General features: G+C 50.3%; 2 protein-coding genes across 12 annotated transcripts in view; one reads left to right on the top strand and one right to left on the bottom strand.

The window, feature by feature from the left end:
• sardh (sarcosine dehydrogenase) overlaps positions 1-4,508 on the top strand; it is a 13,294-nt gene extending 8,786 nt beyond the window's left edge. For both annotated transcript variants that reach the window (XM_029837393.1, XM_029837392.1), the window contains exons 17-22: positions 1-71; positions 1,694-1,787; positions 2,319-2,481; positions 2,570-2,738; positions 2,890-3,025; positions 3,233-4,508. The exon at positions 1-71 is cut by the window's left edge and continues 77 nt beyond it. In XM_029837393.1, the coding sequence (XP_029693253.1) occupies positions 1-71; positions 1,694-1,787; positions 2,319-2,481; positions 2,570-2,738; positions 2,890-3,025; positions 3,233-3,361 (762 nt within the window). In that variant the 3' untranslated portion in view covers positions 3,362-4,508. The remainder of the gene's footprint in view (positions 72-1,693; positions 1,788-2,318; positions 2,482-2,569; positions 2,739-2,889; positions 3,026-3,232) is intronic.
• dbh (dopamine beta-hydroxylase (dopamine beta-monooxygenase)) overlaps positions 4,494-15,145 on the bottom strand; it is a 28,155-nt gene continuing 17,503 nt past the window's right edge. For 9 of the 10 annotated variants that reach the window (XM_029837400.1, XM_029837399.1, XM_029837394.1 and 6 more), the window contains 14 exons: positions 14,732-14,936; positions 14,453-14,586; positions 12,097-13,696; positions 9,783-9,929; positions 8,804-9,061; positions 8,484-8,660; positions 6,657-6,759; positions 6,254-6,420; positions 6,035-6,178; positions 5,664-5,702; positions 5,209-5,268; positions 4,993-5,120; positions 4,772-4,931; positions 4,494-4,698 (listed from right to left, as the gene is read on the bottom strand). In XM_029837400.1, coding sequence (XP_029693260.1) covers positions 4,585-4,698; positions 4,772-4,931; positions 4,993-5,120; positions 5,209-5,268; positions 5,664-5,702; positions 6,035-6,178; positions 6,254-6,420; positions 6,657-6,759; positions 8,484-8,660; positions 8,804-9,061; positions 9,783-9,929; positions 12,097-12,459 — 1,860 coding nt within the window. In that variant the 5' untranslated portion in view covers positions 12,460-13,696; positions 14,453-14,586; positions 14,732-14,936 and the 3' untranslated portion in view covers positions 4,494-4,584. The remainder of the gene's footprint in view (positions 4,699-4,771; positions 4,932-4,992; positions 5,121-5,208; positions 5,269-5,663; positions 5,703-6,034; positions 6,179-6,253; positions 6,421-6,656; positions 6,760-8,483; positions 8,661-8,803; positions 9,062-9,782; positions 9,930-12,096; positions 13,697-14,452; positions 14,587-14,731; positions 14,937-15,145) is intronic. The other variant, XM_029837403.1, reaches the window with a different exon arrangement.

Here is a 15,145-nt window from a genome sequence, read left to right on the forward strand (position 1 = left end):
CAGGGCTTCCGCTGCCGGCTGGCGGACCACTCCGAGGACATGGGGATGATCAGCATCCAGGGACCCAAGAGGTGGGAACGCTGGTGGGAGGAGGGACATGGGACATGAGGACATGAGGACAAGCCTCTTTCACTGGGTCCATTTTTGATCGGGGCCATAATGATGCAGATTGTTTGGCCCTAAAGGCGGCGCCGCTGCGGAACGACGGGATATTCAGCTCCGTGAACGAAGACATGGATTTTTAATTTAAAGTTAAATGCCACCATTTGTCTCGCGGCTCCGTCATTGATCCTCCAATAATTTGCTTCGTGCACAACAAAGACTTCCGTTTAACGTCGCGACCACAGCGGGTAACGGCGCCCCCTGGTGGACACCAGGCGCAGCTGCCGTTATGAGAAGCGTCTCTGGTGTTTAAAGGCTGTACTGACTAAAATAATTAGTATTATTATTATTATTAAAATTTTTTTTTTTTTTTTTTTAAAGGTCACAAAGTGATGCGGAAGGCAAGTTGAAGGTGTTCTGATTATTCCGTCGCCAGCATCAACGTTCCCGTCAGATTAGGAAGGGATTAAGTTTCACGCTAAATTATGTAATGCTTAATCTTTTCTGGCTTAGTTTCCCCCCCTCTGATTTCTTGGGTTCGATGAGGTTCTGTTCTCATCTCTCTGGCTCAGTTCTTCCTCCTCGGGTCGGCTCGATTCTCCTTCGGGCCTATTTTTTCCCCGACTCCGAAGTTCCTCGTGTCCCTGTAGCGGCGTTCCAGGGCTCTTTCTCTTCCTCTTCCTCTCCAGCATCCGCTCAAGATCTCCGCGTTATTAACAGGCGGAATGTTGCGGAAACATTAATTCCTCCTCATGAATGACTGCGGCAGAAAGGCGCTACTTTCTGATCCAGATGTTGTGAAAATGCTGCGATGCGGCGTGCAGCTGCCGCCAACATCTGGGCGGGCGCCGGCGGGTTTGTGTTGTGAAAAGTGCCACCTCGGTTGTGTTGAGGGGAAAATCGGCCCGGCGACAGTTTAGGTTCTGTTCCCTCCTGAAGCAAATTGATCCGCTTAGAGGTGGAGGAGGGAGAAGAAGAGTGCGTTTATGGAAATGTGTTTGTCATCAGCTCCTCTCCCGGAGGTTCGGGGGGAAGTGGAGGATTTTCTCTTTGGCTGGCAGCTTGCTTTGTAATCACTGAGCCTCATTACAGCGTCCATAATTACACAAGAAATGACATTCTTAGACAGGTGTGTGTGTGTGTGTGTGTGACCCCCTGCAGTAGAAACAAACACTCTTTGAAGCCTCCTTGAAAGGCAGAGCGGCGCGTCATCCAGACGTGCTAGCGTCCCGCCCACACGCACCTCTACATCCACATACGACGGATGATTGATTGCTCGGAGAACGCCGCCCACGCCGATGTGCAAACATGTACAGTACACACCGACCCGGGCCCGTCCATAAATACCCTCGGCCCTGGCGTCCTGCCACGCCGGTGCTGAATTATCCGTCAGAAACGGGCCGAAGGCGCCCACGCACAACCGCGCGGTTAGCAACACAAGCTAAACTTGGCGGCTTTTTGTTGACTCATTTTTTTACGTAACGGCGGTTTTATTTTAATTTTTTTGTGGGACCGCTGCGGAAAGGCGACAGTCTGCATGTAAGCGACCTTCCGGCTGCTCGCCGTTGACCACGATTCTCTGTTTGTGCAGTCGAGAAGTTCTGCAGGAGGTTCTGGACACAGACCTGAGTAATGAAGCGTTCCCTTTCTCCACGCACAAAGTTGTTCAAGCTGCGGGTCATCAGGTGAGACACACACACACACACACACTTCCCACCATAAAGCTGAGGTGATGAAGACTCATCCTATTGCATTGACTTCCACACTGTCCCTGACCTAATCAGAAAGACCTGTCTCTCTCCCTCACACACACACACACACACACACTCACACACACTCTTTGTCTCGGTTGATGTTGCCTAAACGATGCACCGCTCTGGTAGCTGCAGTCTTCTCTTGGCTCTGCAGCTGGGGTGTGAAGGGTTCCAGCTGGTTGGTGTCCTTGTCCTTGGGTGACATTTTAATGGCAGCACTGCTGGGAGAACTTTGTCCTCCCCCCACTGTCCCCCTCTGTGTCTCTGGAGCCCGTCAGACTGACAGCTTTCAGATTTTCTGTGCGTCTGTGGTCCCCATATGGGATCCAGAGCCACGTGTGGCCGAACAGACGGGCCCGCTGTGGCGCCCCCTGCTGGAGGAACAAGAATTCATTTCTTTGGTTTTCCAGGCCAGACTTAAAATCGAGCTTCCTTCTCCTCCTCTGCATCCCTCTCCTCCAGGTGAGGGCCATGCGCCTGTCCTTTGTCGGCGAGCTCGGCTGGGAGCTGCACATTCCCAAAAATTCCTGCCTCCCAGTCTACCGTGCCGTCATGGCCGCCGGCGCCAAGCACGGCATCATCGACTCGGGCTACAGAGCCATCGACTCGCTCAGCATCGAGAAAGGTTGGTTACCGTTTTAAATCCAGCCTCAAACTGGGTTTTTATCCAAAACGTTGCTGTAAATATTTGATCCCCTTGTTGTTGCCGTCAGGCTACAGGCATTGGCACGCTGACCTCCGACCTGACGACACCCCACTGGAGGCGGGGCTAGGCTTCACCTGCAAACTGAAGAGTTCCATCCCCTTCCAGGGCCGCGACAGGCTGGAGAAACAGAAGCAGGATGGGCTAAAGAGACGCATCGTCTGCTTCACCATCGACGAGTCAGTAAAAACTAATTAATTAATTAATTGATTACATTTGCTGTGAATTTTAGTTTGGCTGAGCAACGTTTATTCATTGAGGTTAGAAATAAACAGGTCAGACACGCAGTTGCTTTGCGGATCACTAAAAATTCCCGTCTTTCTCCAACAGAAAAGTACCCATGTTTGGACTGGAGGCCATTTTCCGGAACGGCGTTCCCGTCGGCCACCTCCGACGAGCCGATTATGGCTTCTTCATCGACAAAACCATCGGCTATGGATATATCCGCAACCCCGAAGGAGGAGTGGTAAAGAACTCGCTCACCTGACTAATGCTAATTCCACTAACTAGCATCAATGTTAAGAACATGCTGAAGGATCAGTTAAGGAACCCCACAAGAACCTGGAGCTGTGGTGAAACTCCGCCTCCCATCTGCTGGAGTTCAGTGGGAAACATCTGGGCTGAGGCGGGTTAGAAAATCATCTTGACTCTTCCTCTTCTTCCTCCTCCTCAGGTGAGCGCCGAGTTCATAAAGAGTGGCGAGTTCAGCCTGGAGAGGATGGGAGTGACGTACAAGGCCAAAGCCCACCTGAAGACGCCCTTTGACCCCGAGAACAAGCGTGTGAAAGGTATCTACGCCTGAGGAGCCGCACGTTAACAGCGTTTTTTCTTTGTTTTGTTTTTTTAAACCCTTTTTTCAGACTTCCCCATGATGAAATCCACTTTATTAATAGGTTAATTATGATCGCTCTGTCGGACTTTTGTGTGTTCGCCGTCGTCTTTCTGCTGTAAGAGTCCGTTAAAGCCGTGAAGACGTCACTGAGGAACTCCTCCAGGCACTTGGAGTCATTTTACAGACTTACATGCTTGAGTGGCGTCTCAGACACGAAGCCACCAGGAACCCGGGGCGGTTCGTGACCACACTTCTCAGGCGCCATTTGCTTAATCAATTTTTAATAGAAGTTGTTGAGTAACCGGCCGCATCTGCGCTTAATTGTTTGTTTTGAAGAGTGCGAACTGGCAGCTGGGTAATTTTAGATCCGTCCTACCCCCGATTGTGTCCTGGACGTGTGGGGGAGCGTTCCATCGTGACAGATTTGGCCGAATTTCCGGCGGGTGCAGCTGCGGCGTGGAGTCAACGTGGCCGTTCTGGCTCTGATCCGCGGCGCAACGGCACCTTTCAGAACGCAGGTTTGGTGGAAAACCAGTTCCAGTTAGCCTCGAAACCTCCCCGGACCCTCTGCTTGACCTTTGAATTGGCTCTCACTACTTCCTGCCATCCCTCTGGTCTCCCCTTTTATTCACTTCTACTCATTTTCCAGGCGCGTGTGGGTAGCATCGCAGGCGTATCTTAGCAACACTGACGGCGCTTTGTATTGGCCAAGAGGTCGGTGTTCACGTAGCAACAGGGGTCTCGTCTCAAATCCATCCCTTTCAGTCCAGATCCTCGTGCACGAGCCTCACGACAGGCCGCTTTGACCCAGAATGAGCCGGAGTGCAGGGTTCGTTAAACCTGCTTTCTGAAAGGGGCCCCAGGTCGCTGGGAGGACTGGGAGCGTTGGGAAGCTTCACTCTGGTCTAGTTTACGTTCACAAACGTCACGTCTAACAGGAGGATGTGTATCGGCCACCAACCTGTGCTTTGTCCCACCAATAAACGTGTTTTCAGACGGCACCGTTCTTTAACTGGTTGCTTCATTCTGATCTTTACAACAGAGGAATTTATCACCAAATTTCATCCTGCCCAACTGTAATGATGCTCGTTTGCAATTAAAAGTGGTGGAAACTGTCTTTAATGTGAGATTGTGAATTAATTTTCAACACTACGGGGACATTTGTCCTGAGAGGACAGGTGCTCACCGTCCCCTCAGGCATGGGGAGTAGGGGTCGGTCCAGAGGGGGGGCCGGCCGCCTCACAGGGGTAGCGCGCTTTGTCCAGGGTGGAGGAGACCAGAGGCAGCGGCTGGTCGTCCCAGTCCCCCTGGGCAGGAGCACATGGATGTTGGGTCAGGCCCACCTGGTTTGACTGGTGACCGGGTCTGACTGGGACTCACCGGGAAGGCGCGTGCGTCCGACTGGTTGCAGTGCATGGAGATGGGGGCCGTGTTGTAGAGGGAGTTGAGCACCTGCACAGCGAATGGGTCCCAGCGGACCTGCGAATACTGCTCCGTCACCCCGACCTCGCCGCACACACACGGGTCACTTCCATGGAACCTGAGGAGGAGGAAGTTTAGCCCTGCTGGAGGTGAGAGATGGAGAAACCAGCCAACGCTACCTGTTCATGGCGCTGAAGAACTTCTGCAGGTGGGCCATGTCCACGTGGGTCTTGCAGAGCTCCAGCATGGTTTGAGGGTAGTAGTGGACGTAGTTGACGCACATTTCCTCCATGATTCCAAATCCTCCCTGAGCAGAATGGGTGGAAAAGAAGGCAGATGGCTCAGAAAAACAGCTGTTGACATGGAAGGAGAGTTGGAGGCAGAAACGTGCTCACCACTGTGGGCTTGCTGCGATCTTCTGTGTTATAAGTACACTTGGTTATGAGGACGTCGCCCTGTGGGACCAATCAGACACGGCAGAAGTTCAGCGGTGAGCCAGATCATCCCAGGTTACCCACAGACCATCAGGGCTCTTTGTGGTGCCATTAATCCCGTTCTTGTAGCACTCGGCTGCTGCAGGTTTGTCTTATCCCTTTCCTGAGACTCTCCTGTCCTCATGCAGCCCGTCCCCACCAAACGTTTAAGCATCTTACGCAGCAGCAATTGTATTTTGCTTTAATACTTTCAATTCAAGCCAGTGAGCCGGAGATATCAGGAGTGGCTCAGATCGCAGAGTGTGGAGATTATTTGGTTCTGAATATACTTTAGAAAGCAAATCGTCTCTGTGGGAGACTAAAATGCAGCCAGTGCTCATTTCCAATGCCGGGAGCGTCGTGACAGACGTACTCACAGGTAGAACGTGCACAGCTTTCCTCAGGACGCGAATCGGCTGCGTGGAGAGAGAAGAATGAGAAGTTACCAGATGACTGCAGATTTGTACATGTGAGCTGCATTAAAACATTAATATTCCCAGTATCGGTGGGCGGTTTGAGGATGACACCGAGAGAAATGTGGAACTACGCTTTAATAATTTAGTTGTCTTGGCTTATGTGGTGCCACTTTTTGATGGGGACTTGAATAATGGAGGTGTGGGGAAAGAACATTCCCCCCACTAAAGCCCCCGTGTTTCCCAGCAGCTCGCACAGATGTGGCGTTTTTCTACCCCAACGGCTGAGTCCAAAAGTACACGGTCCTCTGCGTCCGGCCGCACCTGTCGCTCACCTGATAGTGTGCACTGAAGTGCTGGTCCTCCTGCACCACCTCACGCTCCTCCCCCCCCCTCACCAACACCGTCCTCACCCCTCGACCCGCCAGGTGGGTGTGCAGCTGCGACGCAAATATATAGATTCCTCCTGGAGGCAAAGCCTAAATAATCCACACACAAGTTTACTTTGAAGCAAAAGCGTGTCGTGACGATGTGCACCGTGCACGTATACGCACGGTCTGGGTGCACTTGGAGGTGCAGTATCCGCTCAGGTGGAACGCGCGCTGCTTTGGAGGCGCCGCCATGATGGGAGTGTACACGAGGCCCAGCTCCATGATGGCGGCATCGTAGCGCCTCAGACTGGGCGTGTAATGGAGCCGTATCCCCGATGAGTCCTGCCGGCCTGTGCGGGAATGATCACACCATGGAATATTAATGGAATGTGGGAATTCTTCCCTACGAGCTCCCGCTGTCGTGTTCTGCCCGATTCTGTCACTTTTATAAATGGATTTAACACATTTCCCCTCTTTTGGTGAAACGACAACATCGGAACTGAAACTTTTGGTTTTTGTTTGACTGTCGTAAGTCAGCGGTGCTTCGAGTTCACCTCCGTCGCTCAGACATACAGCAGGTACGCACCAGATATGAGGAGGGGGTTGTGGTAATGGACCTCCAGGCGCAGGTACCTGGAGGAGCCGGGTCCGCCCATCGGCAGCCCTGCATCAGAGGGATAATAAAAGCCCTGAAAGTCAAGACACAAACGTTAGTTCCCAGCTATTTTAGGAAATACTACAAAGGTTCAATGTGGGGGAAAAAAAACTTTTGTTTTTCAAGCATGAAGCACCTTCAGATCATTTTTGTGTGCAGAAGCTCAAGTGTTGAGCGATGCGTCCATTCTCGGTGCTTTATCAGATGTCCAGGTGAGAGAATTCCATTTCCGACACAGCAGGAGGACTTAAAATTTAATCACAGACTTCCCCACCTGATTTAAGGTGTCAAAGTGCTTCTGTACATCTGAGGAATTCAATCATATCAGCTCCTCTCCAGCTCCAGCCTGACGCTCCTGGTTTTCCACGATAGCCTCTAAAAATAAACACGCGCCTTCTCTTGAACTCCCAAACACCCACAGGAGTCACACAGCAAGACCATCAGATTCTAATGCAGGAGAAGATTTGAATCTTTCAGTCTTCTCCTCTGAGGAGCAGTAAATGGCACCGAGGCCGTTGGGGACCTGTGATCTGTTCCAAAATGAGTCGGTTTAGGCTGAAAATGGTGCTGAGGGAGCCCAGCGTTGGTTCACCTGCCCCTACAGGAAAGCAATTAAATCACTCCATCTCAGCACCACAATCACCAGCAAAGCCCTGAAGAGCAGCTGGAAGTGAAGCTGCTGCTCCCACACGCATCAAAGGCCTGTTTTAAAAAGCTGATTTTTCTTTAAACATTGTTAACTTTAAGATCAGAGCTGGAATTCCCATCAGTGTGAGGACGGCACGTCCATGTTCTCATCAGCGCAGCCGTGTTTGATCTCTGCTCATCCTCTTCATCAGGGAGGTCCACCATTTCTGCTGACACAGTCTGAAGAGCTGCTGGATTTAATGAAGTTGTTCCAGTAAAATCCTGAGAGGACCCTGCTCTCCGCCTCTCTGGTCTGCCTCCACCCTCTCCTCGTTCACACGCTTCCTTTCCTTCCTCCCTTTTATTCCCCCTCTCGATGCGGCGCCACCGGGAATAAAACAACTCTATTTAGATGTGATGGAGGAGGCCTGAATACTTCCCACATGATCTCGTCTTCACAGCTCGCAGAAGGCATCCTGCTTGTTTTTGTTTGGCTGGCAGATAATCCAATCAGAAGGGGCCCGGCCGGCTGTGGTACAGCAGGGAGCGCGGCGCACAAATATGGTGACAGGCTCGTCGACTCCCCGTCTTCTCCGCTCTGTGATCGGCCGGCTGCTTGCTTGCCGAGCCAGCTGGTCTGGAGCCAAACCACATAAATGCTGTGATTTATCGTCCAGATATACGTGACCAGGCGACCCCGGGAACAGCTCCGCCCATCCCGAATTTTCCCGTCACGCGTAACGTCTGATCGTTCCGACTGGAACGCCACCCGCGTGAGATCTAATGAGATTATCAGACCTGATGAAGCCCCTTTCTCAGTGCACGCGGATGTGTGATGTTGAGTCCTTCTGCCCACACACAGACTGTCTCACAGCTCTTAATAGAGCGGCGGTGTGTGTGGGTTCATCTTGACAAGGTTTTCTCCTCACAGTTTTAGGCTACGACATCACTCACGTAGGAGTTTTTGCTTATCTCCTTAAATAGATGCAAAGACTGGATGAAAGGCAGACTTTAGTGCCAAATTTGTTCCTCAGTTCCTCAGCTGCTGCATCTAAACTTTAGGGTGCTTTGGTGTCAGCAAGGCTGCATCATGACTCACGCCAGCGTCTGGGGGCCACCTCGGAGACCTACCTCAGCACCCATGGCCCACGCAGCGAGCACATGGCGGCAGAAGTTGAGCTTGCTCGGCTTCATCTTGTCATCGCAGGAGCCGCTGTACTGAGGAACGGTCTGGACGTCAGGAGAACACTGGAACACCTCGATGTGATGCACGATGGCCTCATTACCCGGAGTTATCACCGACTCGTACTGGCAGATTCATAGAGGTGGAAGCAGAAACAAGCAAAAGGGAGAGTGGTGAGGGTTGGTACAGAGACACACACACACACACCTACTGCAGCAACATCTCCATCTCAAACTCCATTTTTCCAAATCTTAGAGAGCATTAATACCATGATGATGTGGTTCTTGGGCATGTTGTCAGGAAGCATCTGAATGAAGCACCAGTAGGTGGTCTCCTGGCTCGGTATGACCACGTTGGGAGCCCGGACCTCCAACGTCTGCACGTCTGGAGGTAGCGCAGGCGGGGGCGTGTCGGGCCGCAGCATCAGGACTCTCTGCACGCCGGTGTGGATGCGTGACAGGTTGAGCTGCCCCAGCGTGGAAAGCGGTCCATCCAAGAATCCGTAGATGATGTGTACAGTTCCCTCCTGGAGGACAAGATGTGTTGGACAGGAAACAAAAGAGCATCTTTAATGAAAACAACATAAACTGACGACCGAGTAGGTTTCAAACCTGCCAAATCGCTATTGATCCAAATCTTAAGAGCATTTCTGCAACACCAACAAGCCCAACCAGCTTCTCTTGATTCTCATTATTTTGCAGCTCAGGCACAGACGAGGTGTTTCATCACGTTGTCATAGTGATGAGCGTCGGTTTTGTATCGGCAAATTTGTGGTACCATGGAAACTGTAATTATCATGCATCAGCAGATGATTTCAGGTCCACACACCTGAAAACAGAAACACTGAGAGCACATCACTGATCACAGAAACTCCCTCCTTTATGTTACACATCATCGCTCCACGTTCCCCTCTCGCGCCATCTGCTTCCCTTCGCCACCTCTTAACCGGTGAGCACAGGCCTGGCGCCGTGACACCTGGTCGCGTTATGGAGCAACGGGAGCGCGCGCCTTCTTTACGTCTAACCAAGGCTATTGGGAGGGGCTGGATGAGCGAGGAGGGAGAAAAAGGTTCCGAGTTCTGCAGCTCAAGGTGATCAAAAAATGAAAAGGAGCGACAAAAGAACTGAAGGTGAAGGAAATAATCTCCACTTCTGGGTGCCATCGCGTCTGCATTGAAGCATCCATCTAAGCAGCCCCACCCACCTACACACACACACCCACACACACACACACAGGGTTGACCAAACCTCGATGAGGTAATCTTTGGGATCACAGGTACTGAAGGGTCTCTTGAAGAGCAGGTAGTATCCGTCAGGCTTCTGCTTGGCTTGGATCAGCTCGTAATCTTGTTGGCTGTCCAGTGAAACGCGGCCCTCGGCGTCGCTCCACGCGTCCTGATGGGGCACAAATATAAAGCTTTTATGAGCGCGGAACCCTTATAAAATCACAGGGGCCACATGGCTCCAGCCCTCCACCCTCCTACCAAATGTCAGGAAGAAACAGTCAGTAAAATCTGGAGAATGACAGCTGGGGGGGGGGGCTTTCTGGAGCAGCAGTACAGATGCTGTAGATGTGTCGTGCAGATGTGGGTGGAGGGTGAATCTGGGTGTGTAGAAGCTGCTGATGGACACGACTGTACCTCCATCAGAAGCAGCTCCATCTGCTCCGCTTGCACTAAGACTGTCACACTTCTATCTGGCCAGAACAGCTCCTCACTCCTTTATTTCTGTCTCCTCAGCTCTTCCTCTTATATAACCGTTCTTCACAAACATTCTCAAGTGCCGATTTTTTAAAAACACACACACACACACACACACACACACACACACACACACACACACACACACACACACACACACACACACACACACACAGTGTGGTCTTTATAAATAAAGCCTCGGTGGGCTGCATGTGTTGAGTGTGTTACATGTCTGAGGAGAAAAGGTTCCTTTAGGTATGAGGAGGAGGAGGAGGAGCGCGGTACGGGCAGACTTCTGTGAGCTTCTATATGCAGCCCAGAAGCTTCAGGAAAAACTAGAAATGTCAAGTTTGCTTCAGCGAAGCACCGATTTCTTTCTAAAATCCATTTTCCTTCTGCAGCTGCAATATTTACACATGTAACCTGAGGTTTGGAGGAACATCCAATCAACACATATTTGCATTTTTAAGAGTTCATTATCTTACCTGCAAACACTTCAGAACAATTAAAGGGCTATAAAGGACAAACAAAAGGTGGGGAGAAAACAGTAAAGCTGTTCCACCATCTACAAACACTAATTAGACCTGAGCAACGAACCCTTTCATCCGATTGGTTAGTTGAGCACCCGGTCCACCGGGACTGGCCATATGGTACACCAGCATGACCGACTGGGTGCCTTCCAGAACTTTATCCATCAGCACACACGGCTCCTTTATGCGAGCCTCCGTCCTAAAGTTGGTGCCGACTTCCTGCACCTTAATTTCCTCCTCGACCAATGACGAACGTTGGATTTAAGCTTTTCCAGTCTCTCCTCAAGTGTGAGTAAATTTCTCCATCCTGTTTCTGGACCCTCCCCGAGGTATTCGTGCCAGGACCCTGTACCAGCAGCCCTCCTGTCCACCCACACAATCTGGCCGGAAACACAGATCAGTGATGCCGCGAGGACATCGTGAACACGCTGCGCGCCGCCCAGCGTCGCTGGCCTTCGAGAATATTGTCGCCAGACAAGGACAGAACGGGCTCTGCTGTTGGGGAGCGTCGGATGCTGGTTTCAATTAAAGGGATGTTGGTGTGAGATTAAAGGTTCTGCCGTGCGTTCGCCAACAGCTCGGTAATGTACGAGGCGCCCCGCACAGACTGCACGAGGCTTTATTTAACACGAGGCCATCGCTTGGCTTCGGGATCGTCTCGGGAGGCGTGCAGATCGCCTTCAGCCCTCAGATCAAATCACAGCGCAAATTCCCAGAAGTCGCTTCTGCGTTTTTATCGGCGCTGAATGAGTCAGTGGAACTTTACAGGCGAAGATGACGGCACGGTTCCTGCTCTGAAGCAGAGCTGGAGAGATAAGCTCCAAATGTAATTCCTGCTATAATCTGTGACCTCACCTTGGTTATATAAACCAAAATTACGGCTCTTTTGTCAATAAAGATAAGAAAAGGACTTAAAGAATCCGTTTAGCTTCTTCACACTTTCACAAATTTCAACGTTAGAACCTCAAATTTCAACGTTCTACCTTTGTTGCCACTAAAAAAAAAATAAAAAGGCTAATTTTCCCATCTCAGACTCCTTAGTGGGTAAAATTACGACAAATTATTTGACACATCTTAATCAGCCTGTGGATTGAATTTTTATATGCTAATATCTGTTAATGATTCCCAGATGAACTTGAGCCATTAGTGCAGTTTGAGTGATTTTTAATTAAGGGCTTGATAACCTCATTTATCATCGTGCAATCACAAAATAAGCCCGTTCCTCACACAAACAACGCGTCTCCCTGCAGAGATGTGGAAACCGTTCACGCGAGTCTCACTACAGTAGAACTGCTTCGGTGAATTTACCTTTACATTTTAAAAACATCTCACCCCAAAGTAGCTTCTGGTGCCGGTGTTCCACAGCACCACCAGGTCGGCGTTGGTCAGCTCCCCCTGGTCAGACATCCCCAACAGCACGCCTTGCTTGAGGTCAGCGACCCTCAGCTCCATGTAAATCTCCTGATTGGCGTAGCTGATGTTCCAGGCCAGGTAGAGTTCTCCACGTGGGTCGAGGGGCACACGGAAGGGCATGGGGAGAGGTGGGAGGGGGCCCGAGGGGACCAATTTGGACACATCAACGGCGTGCATGGGCGCCTGATACGAAGCCACCAAGATCACCATGAGTGCAGCCAGAGCTGTGAAGTACAAGAGGGTGACGTCCTGAAGACGGAGGTCCCGGTTGAAGATCCTCATTTTTTTTTGTCACTGGTTTTCTATCCAGCAGTCAAAGTTTCTGGTCCAAGTTCTCGTCGTTCTTCCGCCCGACTGCGCCGCCTCGTCCCCTGCCTGCTTTATAAAAGACTCCTCCCCAGCTCGTTGCCTGTTTCTGTCCCGTCTAATTTGATTACATTTGTTGAGGGAAATTGGATTGTATTCTTTAAGCCCTGGGGTCAACCATGATCCTGCACATCTGCCAACCCTTAATTGATCCAAATTCAACCATGGACATTATCAATGACAATCTGTTCAGACTAACGTGGCTTCGGGGCTCGCTCCATCTCTGTGTTTTTTTACGCCCGGACCAGCTTGTGACGCACGTTTTTTTGACATTTCCCAACCAAACCAAGAACTCCAAGCACACCGCAGGGCTCGCCTCACCCAGGTTTTCTTCTTGAGAATATGGAGATGCGGACGATGCCTTCTTTGCTTTGTGGAAGAATAAACAAGGCCTCAACACAATGGACCTTTCCATTTGAGCTGCTGCCCAAGGCTGCAGGAGACCTAATCAAACGTCCATTTACAGGGTTCATGAGGGATGCGTGCTGCTTTGAAAGGCTGGCACAGCCGACAGGAAAGTGCTCGCTCCTGTCTGTGAGCGTCAGCAGGTAACTCACAGACGCTCCTCCTGCCACAGACACTTCCTAGAAAAGACTTCTATATCTTCTCCAAAATGTTTCCTCAGAAATGGAAAACACAACCTGATCGGCAAAGTCAACGAACGGAAAGTGAGATTGTTTTTCCCCCATCACAAATTTCCCTGCGCCTCGTTCCTGGGCGGGATTAAGCTCCCGGTGCAGATGACACCAGATAGGGGGACCGAGACACATTTCCTGGTGGAGATGGATGATCTAGAATCTCATTTCCATATTTATCACACCTCTTTACACGTCCTCTGCGGGGATGAGAGGATAGCTCGTCAGCTGTAGAATGAATACAAATTCAACATCTGCTGGATTTAATTGTGCAAGGATTTTTTTCTGTCCTTGAAGAGGAAGAAGATTATTGGGAGAAAAGGTTTGGATATGAGGAGAAACCAGAACAGGCTAGTCATGTTGGTTAATGCAATAAAGAGTCCCGACTCCCTGAGGCTCAGGCTGAAATGTGGATCCTCTTCTTTGGCTGTTCTCTTTTTCTGTTTCCTTTTGTCCTTTCCTCACATTCATAATTTTAATGCCTCCTCTCTCCCTCTTTTCTTATGCCACCGATGTATCTGCAGACAGAAACGGGAAGAAGGACAGAGGGAACAGGGGATGTGACGGAGGAGGGGCAGATTTATGAAGATACTCCTCTGTGTCTGTTTATGCCAAACGCCTGGGGGTCTCTCTGACATTATCCTGCTTAGAACTCTCCAGACATCGCCCCCAAATGTTCCCACCGTGCTTCGCTTATGATTGGAGGTACTCATTTATGGACACAAAAGCAGGTGCAGCCCTCAGCTACAGCAGCGCCACAAGCGTGTGATGGGCGTGAGGATGAAGCCCGACAGATGTGCAGCAGGGCCGACCACTGAGGGGAAACAGCCTTGGATTATTTGTGTTAAATGCTCTTTTAGTGTTGACTAGTACAGACTGCAGCATCAGGCCCTCACAAAAATGGTAAATAACCTCACACAGAAGCTGTCGAAGGCTTTTTTGAGCCGTTTACTCGAATATGCAAAGTTTTTGGAGGAATTTGCGTCTGGTCTCATTGACATCTGCATCCTAATTTACCTGCACGCTCCAGTTATCTTGGCAAAACGAGCCGCCGTTCAGTCTGAGGCGACGAAAAACCTCATTTAAATTCTGCTGTTCACTCTTGAGCCAAAGGTGTGAAGTAACACAAATTACACATTACACACGCCGAGAAGCAGATTTCAGCCTCGCACAACCGTCTTTTCTCCTTTTATAAATATTTCAACACTGCTCACTCTCAAGTACGCTAATCTTCCCTTCTGTAAGTCTGAATAATGGATGCAATAAAAACTCACTGCTGCTCTTAACACCGCCTCAATCGACCGCTCCAACTGTCACAGGGACCCAGGATTCATCAGCGGAGACGATGAAGGAAGTTTTGGAGATCAGGAGAGGGAAAATCTGCGATCCGGAGGATGATGCGGAAGCACTGGGACCAGCCAGGGAGGAAGTGGGGAGAGAGAGAACAGGAACTTGTCCTTCATCCTGATGCTGCTTAATGAACCTTTTGTTCCAGACAGAAGGCCACTTTGTTTTTCCACCTTGTCTGATTACAAGTGTCATTTCTTAATTACCTTTATTCAGTTGGCTGTCATACGCACACAGGATTCATAAAGGTGATTAATTCATGCGCCCACTGGTGGGAAGATTAATGGAGCCGGATTCACTTGGGCTTTAAAAGGAGCAGTTGACTGGAAGGATCACGGCAGCAACATGACCGATTGATCCGGAGGCTGCACAGGTCACGTTCACCCCAAATTCTCCGCATCAAGGAGTCACCTGTGGGGAAAATGAAATGTCCATGATTCCTAAGCTTTTACAATACAGAAAAGCCTTTCTGGGGGAAAATAAACATATAAACCTTTGAATGTATTAACTTGGAATGTGTGGCCTCACTCAGCTCCATGTTTTCAATTTAAATGAAGACCTTTCCAAAATAATGGCGACTAAAATCGGTGAGGTTAGCACATCTGCGCTGAACTCGAGTG

This window comes from Takifugu rubripes, chromosome 6, assembly GCF_901000725.2.
Source record: "Takifugu rubripes chromosome 6, fTakRub1.2, whole genome shotgun sequence".
NCBI classification, from domain to species: Eukaryota; Metazoa; Chordata; class Actinopteri; order Tetraodontiformes; family Tetraodontidae; genus Takifugu; species Takifugu rubripes.